The sequence below is a fragment of the Xiphophorus maculatus genome, chromosome 14, assembly GCF_002775205.1.
Source record: "Xiphophorus maculatus strain JP 163 A chromosome 14, X_maculatus-5.0-male, whole genome shotgun sequence".
Taxonomy (NCBI): Eukaryota; Metazoa; Chordata; class Actinopteri; order Cyprinodontiformes; family Poeciliidae; genus Xiphophorus; species Xiphophorus maculatus.
The window spans coordinates 10572333-10587242 of record NC_036456.1 but is presented as its reverse complement, the minus strand read 5'-3'; the positions used below and the strand labels follow the sequence as shown (position 1 = coordinate 10587242).

The following is a 14910-nucleotide window of genomic DNA, read 5'->3' as shown; positions in this document are numbered from 1 at the left end:
CTCAAATAAACGTATCGGACAGAAAGGTAGTCTGCCCATTTGGGTCTGTGAAAGCCAAATTAATACAGTAACGGTAGACATGTGCTGTATTCCAAGGTCAGACAGCAGAGCGGAGTCGTCTTCCAGCAATTTTTCTTTAAAGTGTAGTTCGTGAATACCTACTCCATGATCTACAAAGAATAACAAAGAGTAAATGTTACATGAGCAGTAAAACAAGTCAGAATACATTATAGCTTAAATAGTCAAAAATCAAACTTGTTAGATTTTCCTAACAAGTTTTCCTAACAAGTCCTAACAAGAAAACTAACTTACTGTTAGGAAAACTAACATTTTACTGTCTTAAGTAAGAGAGTAAACTCTCTTACCTAAGCAAAAAATAAATAAACTCCACAGGATGGAAACAGTTCGGGTATATCTTCTGAAAGTTTTAGAGCATTTGTTGTTAAAGTGACATCGGGTGGAGAGAACTTCAATCACATCTGATTTTAACATGGAAATGTTGTTTTTTTGTCTGTGCAACCCAGAGGTCTTTATTCCAGCTGAGACCAAACCTTGTTTCTATTCATTTATTCATTCAACCTTAAAAAGTAAGGAGATCATTAGTTGTACATAAAAATATTTAATGCCCAATGATGCAGTGTAAGACACAAACTCAGTTGGAATAGAGATACAGTTAACACCATTAGCACATTTAGCAGTGAGTGAATGAGGTTGATTGACAGCACTAAGACCCTCCTCCTGGTTCTGATTGGTTGTTTTGGTCAGAATGTTACATCACTTTAGCCAATAATAGCAGCTCAGGGAGGAGATTGATCTTTTCACAGATTATCTGTCTCATAACAAACTGTCACAACATGGTGACAGCTTTAACAAATATGGAGAAAACATATTTTCTATTAAAGTTATATACTGCAGCTTGAATAAAATGCAACTACATAGCATTTTTTAAATTACTTTATGTGTATTTTGCACGTTGCTTTTGACTGTTGCTCATGGGAAGAGACATTTCAGTAAGCTAAAACTAATAGAAAAAACGTAAGCAACCTTCTTGCACACTGTATGTGGACTGTTGGATGTAAAATTCATGAGCACTAAATATTGTGCTAGTTATCAGTATTGAACTAAGGAAAGCAAAGCAGTTGCAAGCCTTTAAAATTGCGACGCTTTTTATGGGTCAGTTAGACTAAAAAATTACAAAAAATATTGTAACAGCAGCTGGCTGGGGGGGCCCAATCTAATTTTTTGTCATGGGGCCCAAGATTCCTGGCGGTGCCCCTGCACTCAGCACATCTTAAATATGACTCAGTGCGCGTAAACAGAAAAAATAAATAGAGCAAGGACACAAAGTGTGGTAAAAGTATTGAGGTTTTTGTCTTAGTAAGCTAAATTTGAATAATCAACTATTTTTTACAATCTTTATCTCTTTGTATCCCATTTTCATTAAAGAGGACTTTTTTTATTTGAGAGCGTTGCTGTGCACACCCCACTTTTTTCAAGGAAGCCTGTGATTCCTCTTTCACGGCTTTGCAGCACTCTCTCTGTCTGGCTATGACTTCTTATGATTAAATACGAAAGAAACGGAGTAAAGCAAAGTTTGCCTAAGACAAATCATATAAGCACAACATTATTGAAGTTTTATTCTACTGTCGGTTCTAGAATAACCAACAGTAGATGATTTGTATGATTAATTTTAAAGGTAACTTCATGTGTTACTAATACTGCTACACTGGAACCTACAGTATAGGAGTAATGGGATGACCTTGGTGTATTTTGACAAAGGTCATATGTTTAACATCAGGAATCTCCAGAGTATTTTTTGATATAATTTTTTTTCCAAGCCAGTCTGAACGACGTACTAATGTATTAGACAAAAATCAATAAAGAGAAGTCAGTTTTCTTCTGCAACTCAATTAGCACTGGACTAACTTGATTCTACATTTACTCATTAACACAACAAAACACAACAAAAAGTAAATTAGCTTACCAGGATATTTTTGTTGAATCTTGTCTTCTATCTTCTCCTTGAGCTCCTTCAAAGTCATACTTCCCATCTGCTCCTCGGTGTCACACAAGTCGACAAACATCTCCTCTTCATGATTTATAACAACAACCCCAACAGCCATTTTTATGTTTCTCGTCTGCAGTTTAGTGAAATTGAACAGAAGTAGCTGCAGACAGTGTGATTTATCTGGTGATATGTGTGTGTTCCTTCTCTGCCGGTGTGGCTGGGTTTATATTCAGAAGGGGCGGTACTTTCTCAGTTTTCCCTACAAACATTTCCCGTTTAATCCCAGAGATGCTTCTCTTCTTTTGCTCACTGTAATGTGTTTCCTGGATGCTTTGGAGAATATCTGTGAACAAATGAACCTACATATTTCTCATGGTTAAAATGATAAGTTTGATAAGAACTCACTCTGTTTGAGACATATCTGCAAGTTGCTCTATCATTGTTGTCTGTACTGAGGCTGCATTTTAGCAAGAAGCTGACACAAGCCACCTCCACAGGGTTGTAAATTGGATGCATATAACTTTGTTGCACAGATTGACTAATTTCTGGATTATAATTCACTAGTTTTATATAATAAAAATAACTTGGTACCCAAATAAAATACTGTCCACAAGTTGTTTTACTGTTCCCTCCAAACCTGTGCCTTAGTTTCATTGTTTAAACTCGCATTCGTGAACATTCAGGATCTTATAGCCACTTTAAATTTTTTATACGGGAAGAAAGCAATAAGAATGGCATCTTAATGTAAATAAATACATAATCTCCAGACATTATTGGCTTATCAATTGCTGGAGATCATCAGTCCATCGCAGGGTAACAAAGACACAGCAGAAAAACAATTATACACACATTCAGACCTAAGGACAATTTAGAGAGAGTTAACCTAACAGATTAGTTGTTTTTTGTATCGTGAATCACTTTTTTATTAATGTAACATACATATATTTTTTATATTAGAAGCTATGAGTTTACAATTTCCACAACATTTTTAAGACTTGTCAAGGAAACCTGAGATCATCCCACTTCCCCATGCTGGAGATTTTAGTTTAACAGTAACAATAAATAAAGTTACCTTTAAAATTAATCACACAAGTGACATCTAGACCCAACAGTAGACTCAAACTTCAATAAAATCAATCTGGTTGCGTGTGTGTTGTTTCTGCAAACTTTGCTTTAATTCTACTTCTTTTTTTCTATCTAACCATAAGAAATCATAGTCAGACAGAGAGAGACATGAAACAGGAAGAGCTGGTTTCCTGAAAAAAAGAGGAAGTTTCCAGCCTGCAGATTTATAAGAATAGTTGAGATTATTTCTTATTTCAAAGCATGACAGTTTTAAAGAATGAAGTCTAAACATTTTGAATAAGATTCAAAGTAAAGGGGGACAATGACAGACTTAAACTTATTAAAAGTAGCTTTATGAATAGACAAATAGGTGGAGATGGATGCGAGTGACTGGCACACACAGCCCCTCCTCATCAGTACTTTCAAATAACACAAACACACACCTGAAACCCGAGGCGTGCAATACATTTCTCCTGTTAGTGCATTTTTAAATGGAAATATGTGTGGCCATGTCTGAACTTGTCTCCTGCATTGACAGGTTGTTATTCAGGACCTATGTGTTTATTTCCTTTCTTAAGTCAGAATGCACGTTGTAGCAGGTACGAAATGTTAAACAGTGAAAGTCATGCTGTCACATCTCAAACTCTAAAGGTCGTCGTTATGCGAAGACTCCGGTTACTGCTCTCTGACCATCTCAGGACCAATCAGACTTAATTAACAGGTTCTTGGCCCTGCTCTATAATCAGACTCAAACTCATGGAAAATCTGAGAGAATTAATTAGTTTTAACAACGAGTGTTTACCAGCTTAAACTGAGAAGTATTAACAGATACTACAAGTATTACAAGTACTCTGACTGATAAACTGCAATCTAAGCAGAAGACAAGAAAATAGTTTAGCAGTAAAACAAAACTGAACTAGCCTGGCCCATCGCCTTCTTGTACTGTTCAGGTTAAAACCTCACTTCACAGAGAGTCTTTAATTTCTCCCATTTACTTTGATTCCCCTGGTAGAATTTCAATCAGGCCAACAGAAGGAGATGTTGTGAAGAATAACACTGATTTTCTGCACCATTTTAGATTGTAGCCTGTTGGTAGTTTTAGCAAAGGCAGCAGAGGAAGTGAGCAAAGCCGTTGAGTCCATGTTGGCCACACTTCCAGATATTGAAGTAACATTAACAGCCGCCTCATTCAGCTCAGTACTTCTCTCTCCTCAATGGAGGATGGCTGTTCACAGCGCACGCTGTTTCAGGTAAGCTTCATAGCATTGAACTGGCTCATTCCATACGTCGCTGTCAGTTTTTAGCAGTTGGGTAAAATTTAAAACCTCAACACAGCCCACGTCTCCAGGAAGCAATCGTTTATCAACAGCCGAGAGCACAGACCCTCCGTACAAAGCAAATAGTGCAAGGAGTTGGTTAAAACTGAACGTGTGTTATGACTGGTGTCATAACACACATTATTAGGGGAGGGCAAAGGTGAGGCTAATATGTAAATTTGACTGTGCAGGCATCCGCTGTTGATTCAAGGATGTCAATGACTGTAGAAGATGGATTGGTGACCTGTGGACAGCGTCTCATGTGAAGGAAGCCAAGGCAACTCTTCGTCCCTCCTCCTCTCATCGCAACATGATTTCTGCTTGTTCTGTTATATGGAGCTTTGCAGGGTTGAACTGCTGTTTCTTTTCATATTCAGTTTCTGTCATTTTACATTTGTTTTACAATAAATCATTGCATACAATATAAAAGATTGTCTCTTGTGGCTGCTTGAGGTCTGATGAGGTTGGATCTTTCATGTTGCAATCTGGTTGCCCACAGACGGGTTGTAACAATGTGCTATGAAGAAAATACAGCATGTTTTTTTCTATGTTAAAAATACTGACATTTTTAAACTGAATAACTTTAAAAGATACCCGATTAGCAGCAGGTAGTGATTTTTATTAACATATCAAAATAGTGTATGGTAGATATTTGCAGTATTAATTTAAGAGATGTTTTATATTCTCATTATTGTCTAGTAGCATGTCTTCCTGTTTTTCAGTTAGCTCTAATCCATAAACATTAAAGAAACGCTACAGGTCTGTAGCATTTCATAGTCCTGATGTCTTAACCTCAAGTTTATTCAACGATTTATTTTATAGGGCATTGACCAAAGAGAAGTGAGAAAAATCACGTTTGGTTTTATCATGAGTTAGCGGTTCATTGAAATATAAGGTGTTTTCATGTCTCTTGATTAGAAAAGACAATTTATCTACATACAACCAGAAAAACTTTATCTAAACACCTTTAGTTCTCTCCTCTAATCCTACAACAAGCATAACTTTAAATTGGGTCTTCATTCGCAAATCAACACCTGAAGGACTTGTGATGTTTTTACCTGGGAACTTGTCTTGAAACCTAAGAAGTGATCTCAATTGAAAGTGAAGATGTGCGGGACATTTGTCCCGTAACCGTTGGTGTTTATGTGACAGAACGTGTCGTCTGCATTGACAAGGTGTGGTTCAAGACCTACACGTTCATTTACTTTACTTTCTTCTTCTCAGTGTGCAAGTTGTAGCAGGTAGGAGTGTTTAAAGTGTGGGATCCGAGGGAAAGCATGTTCTATGCAGAGTATAGAAAAGCTACGGCCGATAAGACATGTGGTTCAGACGTAAGTAACAAGAAAACAGAGAAAGAAATGTGTCCTTTTGACACTCATAATGTGGCAAAGAAACATCAGTGAAATACAAGACATTAACTAGAACAAATAATTAATAGTTTAATGCCGATTTCTGTTTTAATAGCTCAATCACCTCCTGAGTGAATATCAACTTCAGAGAAAATAGTTAATAATTCAAACAGTAAATCTAAGAGACAAACTGCCCTCAGAAACTGACAACACTAAATGAAATGTTTCAAACCTTACTTTAAAATAAACATGTGTTCTTTCATTTCCAGTGTTGTTTTATTGTTTGATTCCTCTTGCCTGGGCTGTAACGTTTTTCCCTTTCCAGGATCTTAGGTCTCAAGCTGCCGTCTGTCGTACCAGTTCTCTCTTTTCCCTGATAGCTTTTTGATGTTGTCCTAAAATGTTGCAAACCACTGGATCCAGTTTCTGTTCTGAGAGACTGTGAGGCCCCTATATGTGATAAATCTGACGCGTTAACACCATTGCTACAAGTCTTTCTAGTAAATGTCAGGCCATTTCTTTGTGTTGACGCCACAGCTGGATCCTCCCCGTAACAAAACACATCTGTGGTTCCTCCAGACTCGACTCTTCCTTTTGTAGGGCTGTGATAATAAAGATCTTTGTTTGTCTTATAGTTACCCAGTTTGTCCCTGGACTCATTTACTCCTTTATCTCTAATAGGAGAGCTGGAGCTTTGAAACATCCGGTCTGAGAATTTATCTGTGTTATTATAACACATTTGCACATTTGAATCCTTTGCTTCAGTGTCTGCTGGTAGCCACATGAATCCCTCTGGTTTCCTTTGTGTTGCTCTTTGGTTCAATTGTTCATTCCTTCCTCTGGAAGAGTTTGAATGTTTCTTCTTGAACTCAACATCTCTGGTCATATCACCGTTCAAATGCCACATGTCTTCTATATGGCTTTCAGTTTTCAGGAGATCTTCAAAAACAAGATCGTCTCTTGGTTTTGCCTCATTACATCTGTCTCCCATTTCAGGTGACAGAAGAAAACAATCTCCCATAGCGCTCCCATCAGTCTCCTCGGGCCGTCCACTCACTGTGAACAGAAACAGATACAGATGTTAATAAAAATAAACAGCAGAGGCCGTCTTATTCCAACAAAAAAACGAGCTTTTGGTAGGATTAAAACAAAAATGGAAGTAGCGTTTGATAAGAAATGAAAAGATTCTTTTGTTTAGGTAACACAATCTTATCATATGCTGTAGTTTCTGCATATGGTCTATATAAACAATAGAGACAAAGAGAAGTGAAACACCTCAAAATGCTCCGTTATCCATCTACATATGTGCAGCAGCCTAGTTGTTCTCATACCAGCGAGTTTAGATTAAGTTTATGCCATAAGAGCCTGCATTCTTTAGAGTGGCCAGAAGGGGGAGTCCTCCCATTGATTTTTCAAACAGCATGTTTTCAATATCATCAATACTATTGAGATTTAATATAAAAGAGATTCAAATCATGCCCAATAATCCCGACTCCGGGACAAACAGGTTATGCCCACTTGGGTTTATAAAACTTTTTTTAGTTTTGATTTTAAAAGGAAGTTCCTCATAGCAGGAATTTTATTGAGACCTTTAATAAATATAAAAGCAATCATCCAATTCTGACCACCAGATCTAGAACATGATGATAAAATGGTATTCATCATTGCTGCAGTGCAATGACTTCACATTTTCAAGAGTCATAAAAGGAAAATCTATAACCTTAAGGAGTATTGGGGGTGAAATAATTGCAAACTTACTCATTTTGTACATCAGGAGATAAGCTGTCGATGATCTGTTTCAATGGATCGAAGTAAAAGAAAAACAAAAACAGAAATCAGAACAAGGACAGATTTTCACAGAAAATATCACATCATTGTTGTGTTAAAGTTATTTTACCTTATTTGGTTTTGTCCAGATTTAACATACACTTCATTGATCTGCAAGATTTTAAACAAGTTATTTAACCTTCACGTTGTGAAAAATTCAACTATTTATGAACAAAAAAACAGACTTACACATTTAACGGTGTTGTCATTGAAGCAGTACCAGTTTCCAGTTTCAAAGGACTTGATGTCTGCAGTGTAATGGCCTCCCATCAGATCACCGAAGTGATGAACCACAGCGTAGAGGTCGTACCTGCAGTTCTGAAGAGTAGAAACACATCAAGTTAAAATAAAAAGAAGCTAAAACTGATCTCATATGTGGGAATATATTGGTAAACACCTTGATTTCTAAAGTCTGGGCCACATCAACTCTGCAGTTCAGCTTGACGTAACGGTTCTGCTGGTAGTCGAAGGAGAACCTCTTCAGCAGCAGCGTCAGAACATCTGGACAGTGCGTCATCTCGTACTCCTGGGTTGTACGATCAAAACAGCTGCATGTAGAGGAGGCAGCTGCCGTTTGCGATGAAAACATTGAAAAACAAAACCTGACTCACAGCGTCGGCGTCGTGCTTTTGGTTGCAGTGACTGCAGAACATCTGGTTGTCCTTACAGACTCTTTGTGCCTTAAAGAAACTCCTCCAACCTTTCAGCTGGAAACAGAGAAGACTGGTTAATCCTGCAGATTATTGTTGCTCCAGAATAATGTGAGTTAAACATGAACTGTAATAAAAAATAAAATAGTACCACGCTGTAGCTTCTAGACGTTGAGTCTCCCATTGACAGCGGTAGGACCCAGAAGAAGTTTTTCGAATTGTTTGTCTTCTTGCAGTTTAAACAGGTGGTTTTATGATTCAGCTCACCTTTGAATATCTAAACAGGAGAAAGAAGTTACTGTTGTTTTAGTGACACTTTAAAAATTAAACAAAAAACAGTAAAAATGGATTCTACTTCAAGATACAAAACTATCGAATGCTAAAAATCTGCCACTTTTTATGTTAATAAGAAAAATAAGAAGATGAAAGCAAAATCTCACAAAGTCCATAAAAATAATTTACAGTTAAAACAGATTCAGTAAAAATAATAGGATGATTAATAAAATAAAATCAAAATGGGATCCTATTAAGTATCAGCCTAAAGGCGAGAGTATCCATGCAACATGGCAACTGCAGCCTTTTCATTGTTTGTTGTAAATAAATGATCATGCTTTCATATTTTTAAATCACAAAAAAGTAAATAATATTTACAACATTTAAAGAGGGATGTTGCTTTAAAAAAAAAAGTCAACACGTTTCTTTAATACAGCAAGACACAGAAACTTTGTGTATATTTCTGAATTTATTTTAACACAAAACTGAAAAGAAATATTTAATTTAATATTTAATCAAGGAATTATCAAAATATTTCAGAAATTTATATGTGATATTTGTGACAAATCGATTTAGTTTTCAGTCTATATTATTCCTCTGCAATATAATACTGTTAATATATGAAGTAAATACCATCTTGCATTTTTGATAATAAATATAAATTTATATATTTTCTACCTCAGCGGCGTCTGGATTGGTACGACAGAGGATCTTCTCAAAGTACTCAGCAGCGTCACGTTGCTCAAAAACTAACAGCACAAATGAGCGAGAAAAGAAAAGTTTCAGTGTTTCTCAGGACGTCAGAGAGTTCACCGCTGGTCCAAACTTACCGTCTTTGATGCCCAATGTTTTTGTGATGTTGTGTGTTTTGGCCATGCCTCCCTCTAAAGTATAGAAAAGCTCCCCCAGGTGGAAATCAATGGTTGCTGTTGGACTTTTACTCCAATCTCTTCAATTAGGAGAGAAGCAAAGAAAGAATATTATCACTTAAAGTTACAATCTGCAAGTTTCAACTATTCTCACTTTGAATCGACATGTTTATTCTTCACTTGTCATCCATGTAATAGTCCTAACCTTTTTGCTTATGACTTTGTAAACATCATATGGTTCATACATTCATTTTTTCTAACCCATCCCTGTGATGATAAGTGACATTTATCATAAAAACAGCCATAATCTGCTTCCTTTAAACAGTGTGGATCTGAAGAACACAAGGCCTGATGTTAACACTAAATACATAATTATCATCAGTATAAGAACCTGTGAAGGATTTTGATTTAATTTCTTTTAAAATATAAGACTGAGGTCCCAAACCTTTTCACTGCTTCCCTAAACTCTTCGGTCATGAAGAGGACCTGCAGGACGCTGTTCAGATAGCAGGTCAGCCCCGGACTGCTCAGGCCCTGGTGATCTACAAACGCAGCAGAAACAAAACCACTTTCACAATATTATAAACAAACTGAATCTGAATGGTTTACTGAGCCTCACCCACCTGAGATGGACAAGTTTTCGAGTTTCTCTCTGAATTTCATTACCGTGTAATGATTTATGCTTCCATATTTTGAATCGAGGTTTGGACATCGTGGCATTTTAATGTTTTATTTTTTACATACAGTGATTCATCCTGTCAAGACAAAAAGGCAAAGCAGATTTTAGTATAAAACAGTTTCAGAGATCAAGAAAAATCATTTAGAAAACCAATAAACGATATGGCACAGAATCTCATGGTTTTCCCCTTGAAGGAAAATAACATGCAACGTGATGCTACAACTCCATACTGCATAGCTGGTTACCAGGTCCAAAAATAATGAAAATGGACAAACATTTCAATTTGAGCTTCATCAGACTAAGAATGTAGCGAGTAACAGGAAAATTACAGGAATGATGGTCTTTTATCACTTGGCCTTTTATTTTTACTTGAGTAAAAATATATTAAAGCAGTGTCACTCTAGCAACCTCTGCCCAAAAGTTTTACTTTATAATTAACTTTTTTAAAAGTGCATGAAGTTGTTTTTTTAAATATTTGGAAACAATGAAGGTTATGAAAAACAAGACTGTGCTAAAAAAAAATGCTAATTTTAACTTTCAGATCATTGTTTTTTATAAACTGATTTTTAAAAATCGGCCTTTGAAAAATAACGATCAGTCGACCAGTAGGATAAGAACCGTATGAATTATCCCGCCTAAATGATAACAACAGCGTCATAAAACACGATTTATACCCTCATATTACAACGACGGTGAAATATTTGATATATTTTTAGTATAAATTAACCCGTTATGAATGTGAGCACAGACTGGGGGTCAGTGAAAGCAGCTGCTGTGTTTGGGGGGTGTTGTTGAAACCCACGCAGCTTCTCCTCCGTGATTTCAACAAGTTAACTTTATGCACAAATATAAACCAGAAAAACGATAAAAACACTTTTATCACAAAGCGAATGCAGCAAACTACACCTTAGTGCTGCGATAACAGCTGTGATAAAACTGTAACGGTGCGTAAAGTGAAGGGAGGTAACAAAACCGAGGATACTCACCGAGCGGGCAGACTGAATGTTGTACCGCTGCTGTCTTTCACTTTCGCTATCAGTCCGAACAGGAAGAAAGAGGAGAAGTAAGCCGAAACTAACAGAACCATCTGCTGCTGGACAGACTTTTAAAAACTTCACAGAAAACCTGAATATCTGGGTAAAATACTCCTCCAGAGCTGCGCGTTTCAGGGTCGCTGATCTACTTCCGGGTTTCAGAGTTAAAGGTGGAAGTTGTTAGGACTACAAACTGGCACAAGGTAAGGAAAACACCCAACGCATTCTAGTTAATATGTTAAATGTATGGACAGCATCGTATAAACCTACATTATAACTGCGCATCACTGAACAAATCTATGTAAATATGTGTCTTATTAGCAGCTGCCTACAAATAAGAGCTTTATTTTAGTCTTTTTAAGGGTGTTTTCTCATTTCTTCAAATCTTTAACCACTTACTTCTGTTAGACTTTTTTTTCACCAAATTAACCCAGATTAAGTGCCTGTTTAGGAAGCTCTGTATAATTCATTGTCAGTGTGGAGGAGCAGGTATTTCCCTGAGTGAATCATCTTTATTGTTTGTTTTATTGTTTACAGTTGATCAGCTCAGGAAGTTTAGTAAAAACTAACCAGCGTAAAAGACTCTTTTATTTTTGCATTTTGTGCGGTTTATTTGAGTCAAACTGTCCCCTTTAGAATATACTCAGAATTAAAACAAATACCAAAAACAGTTTTATTTTTATTTCTAATGGTAAATGATCACAGTTTCACTATCAAAGCCACTTTTCCCAGCTGTTTAAAATCATATCAGCTTTGTGTGTGTGTTCTGAAAGTCATTGGTTCATTTTAAACATGTCTTAAACACATAAAGTCTTGTGCGTGTTAAAACACAGGCATTGCTGACCTTCGCTTTTATCATATGGATATTGAAAACACAAGTGTTGCATTTTATAAACACATCCAGAGGCTTAAATACAAAGATAAACACATTTTAAACATGAGAAGTGCTGCTAAGATGACTCCTTAAATGGATGTTTCCCAATTTTCCATCTGAGGGTTTATGGGACTTTGTATCTCTTGTCCATCTCACACCAAATCAGTCATAACATTATGACTACTGGGGTGTCTTAAAACCTTGAAGTAATTCATTTTGTGCAAATCAACTGTTAAAGTAACAAATCTCTCTGGAGCTCTAAGTCCGTCTGTTTTCTATTGATTATGTGCAACAGGATGAATTATGTGTGATTTTTTTTTCTCTTAGGATCAACATGAGCATTCAGGAGCAGGACTCACCGGAGAAGAAATACGACCCACTTGACAAAACTCTGAAGTTCGTGAACAGGGGAGATGACTTGGATCCAGTGTGTAAGAAATGTCTTTCTTTTTCTGTGACCCGGCAATAAAACAAGATGGCTCCCAAAACAAGCTCAAGGCAAACTGAGCAGCAGCTCACGGCCCCAAACCCAACAGAGTTACCTGTTTTCCATTGCTGTTATTTGAATTAGCCTCATTTTCTATTTAAATTAGCCACTGTATATCTGATGTACAACTTTTTTTAATCTCCACAGCTTCTGATTTTAATTCTCTCAGAGCTGAAATGTCCTGCGGCCATGCGGTCACTCCTGATTCCCTGACCCAGTGGTGTCGCATCCAGCTGGACGAGGTACGTTAAAGACTCTTCATGCAAACTTTAAAAACTATCTAGACTGTCTGACCAGAAACAAACCAACGCATAAGGCAAAGATACTAGATTACAGGCTTCAAGAGCACTGGGCCACCAAAAGAAGCCAAATGAAAGATTTGATCAAGACAGTCACATGTTATATGCTAGAAAGTTTGAAAAACAAATACACTCCCCATATCTGTCATATAATTCTGAATATCTTAATCAGATTATTGGGTTAAAAATTTGATTTGATGTCCAGTTCTCAAATTATAACATCTCCTGTAGGGACAAGCATTAGCAAAAAATAAAAATGAAAAGTACATTTAGGTTTATGGGTTGAATTGATAGTACACTGTTATATAAAGCAGTTATAAGCATCATAAATCTGACTTTGTTTTGCTGAAACCTCTCATTTTAAACAGAAGCGTTGACCTGCAGGTATCTGGAACCGAAAGTTTAGTTCACATAAATGAGAAAAGTTACATCAGCTGTTGTAGTAAGAACAAGTTTAAAAGACGTCTGAAAACATTGTGAGAATGTAGAAACTATTGAGTAGCTGCAGTAGATACACAGTTTACAGATACTCAACATCTAAAGACTAAAAAATATTTGATAGTTTCTCTTAACTCCCTCTTCTATACATTTTTCAAGTAAAACATTTTAGTCTTTAAATTTGTTGCTTTTAGTTCATGTGTTTTATTTCCACCCACACCTGCAGGTCAAGTTTGTAATATTTAATACCTAAAATGATGCTGTAAGTCAATCAGTCACAGTCAGAGTTCAGTTAAATAAAGATTGAGAAGCAACAAAATTATTGTCAGCCCCAAACCTGTGTTTCACCTCCGATCAGGGATATTACTGCGTCTGGTTTTTAATAAAAGTTTTGTCCTTTTGTTCCGAATTAACCGTGTTTTATTTCTTTAAGGGTAACCATAAATTCAGATGTCCTGCGGTGGTGGAGGGAACCCAGCTGTGCAACAAGCTGTGGTCGTACCAGGAGGTGCGCAGACTGGCTGACCTGAGCGTTGATGAAATGGAGTATTTCGAGCAGAAGATGGCCTCCCTGTCCGTCTCAGAGTACTGCGAGGTTCAGTCGGTGAGTCGTCAAATGATCCACATATTTTTTTTTTAAACTAAATAAAACACTGGAACTTGGCGGCTGAACCTTTCTCCTTGCATCAGTGTCCAAAATGTAAAACCACCGTGGAGAGGAAGGATCTGTCCAACCTGTGTGTCCAGTGTGTCATTTGCACCGCTGACCAGAAGAAGACCTACCAGTTCTGCTGGCAGTGTCAGAAGGAGTGGAAAGGCTCGGGGCCTCGGTCGGATCGCTGCAGCAACGACGGCTGCATCAACAGGGACCTGCAGCTCCTGCAGACCTGCAAGGACATCAGCCTGCCCGAAGTGGAGGGCGTCACCAGCTGCCCCTCGGTCCGGGCCTGTCCCGTCTGCGGCATGAAGGTGGAGCACAACCGGATGTACTGTAAAAACGTGACGTGTCCTCGCTGTCGCTTGACGTTCTGCTTCGTTTGCCTGAAACCGAAGAGCGAGTGCTGCCAGAGCAGCTCACCGTACAGGATCTGTCCCGGCGGCGTGGCGCCGAGGCAGAGCCACATCCCCGTGTGGAAGAAGTGATGGAGGACGGTTTGTCTGGTGGACAGTTTCACCAGAAACATAGAGGAGGAGTTCTGAAGTTTAGGATATCTTAAGAATTATTTCATGTACAGAAAATGTTTGCGTCATTCGTGAATATTCCAGCTTTAAAACTTTAGTTATAAAACGTTTACAGTACGTAAGTCACATTTGAAAGTTTACATAGTGAATTGTTGAAAACTTTTTGAGCATTAAAGGGAGATTTCTTATTTGATAGGATACTAACATTCTTTCTAATTCTTTCTGGCTACATGTAAAATATATTTAGTTATACATTGTGTTGATTTTGTTTTTAATCACATTTCTAACATTCAAGGCTCAAATTCACATACATATTAATAGTTTTTTGCTGAGAATGTTGCAGTCATGCTTCTGTGATTCTTTTATTTAGCACCTTATGAAAAAAGTAGCATTTTGTAGAGGAACAACCAAGATAGACACATATATCAAGACAGATGATACCAACAGTGATTCCATCTTCATCTGTGAGTTATTGCTATTTTGTAAAAAAAAAAAAAGAGATATACATAAGTCTTTTCTTTCCTCAAGATGTTGTTTAAATATTATCATTTATCGCTGCC

The 14910-nt window shown here is 37.2% G+C and overlaps 2 protein-coding genes across 2 annotated transcripts; one reads left to right on the top strand and one right to left on the bottom strand.

Moving 5' to 3' along the window:
* Nucleotides 1-5808: 5808 nt before the first annotated feature.
* On the bottom strand, nt 5809-11105 carry LOC111610804 (ubiquitin carboxyl-terminal hydrolase 47-like). The gene is made up of 12 exons (XM_023345729.1): nt 11023-11105; nt 9981-10112; nt 9803-9899; nt 9319-9437; nt 9167-9237; nt 8367-8492; nt 8177-8272; nt 7963-8091; nt 7755-7883; nt 7636-7676; nt 7497-7531; nt 5809-6794 (listed from the first exon to the last, which is right to left on the bottom strand). Exons 2-12 carry the CDS (start codon nt 10075-10077, stop codon nt 5998-6000), a joined length of 1737 nt encoding a protein of 578 aa, XP_023201497.1. The 5' UTR covers nt 10078-10112; nt 11023-11105; the 3' UTR covers nt 5809-5997.
* A 79-nt stretch (nt 11106-11184) lies between these two features.
* Nucleotides 11185-14847, top strand: LOC102227874 (uncharacterized protein DDB_G0292642-like). The gene is made up of 5 exons (XM_005807215.2): nt 11185-11273; nt 12272-12375; nt 12579-12673; nt 13602-13772; nt 13859-14847. Exons 2-5 carry the CDS (start codon nt 12279-12281, stop codon nt 14309-14311), a joined length of 816 nt encoding a protein of 271 aa, XP_005807272.1. The 5' UTR covers nt 11185-11273; nt 12272-12278; the 3' UTR covers nt 14312-14847.
* Nucleotides 14848-14910: the final 63 nt, after the last annotated feature.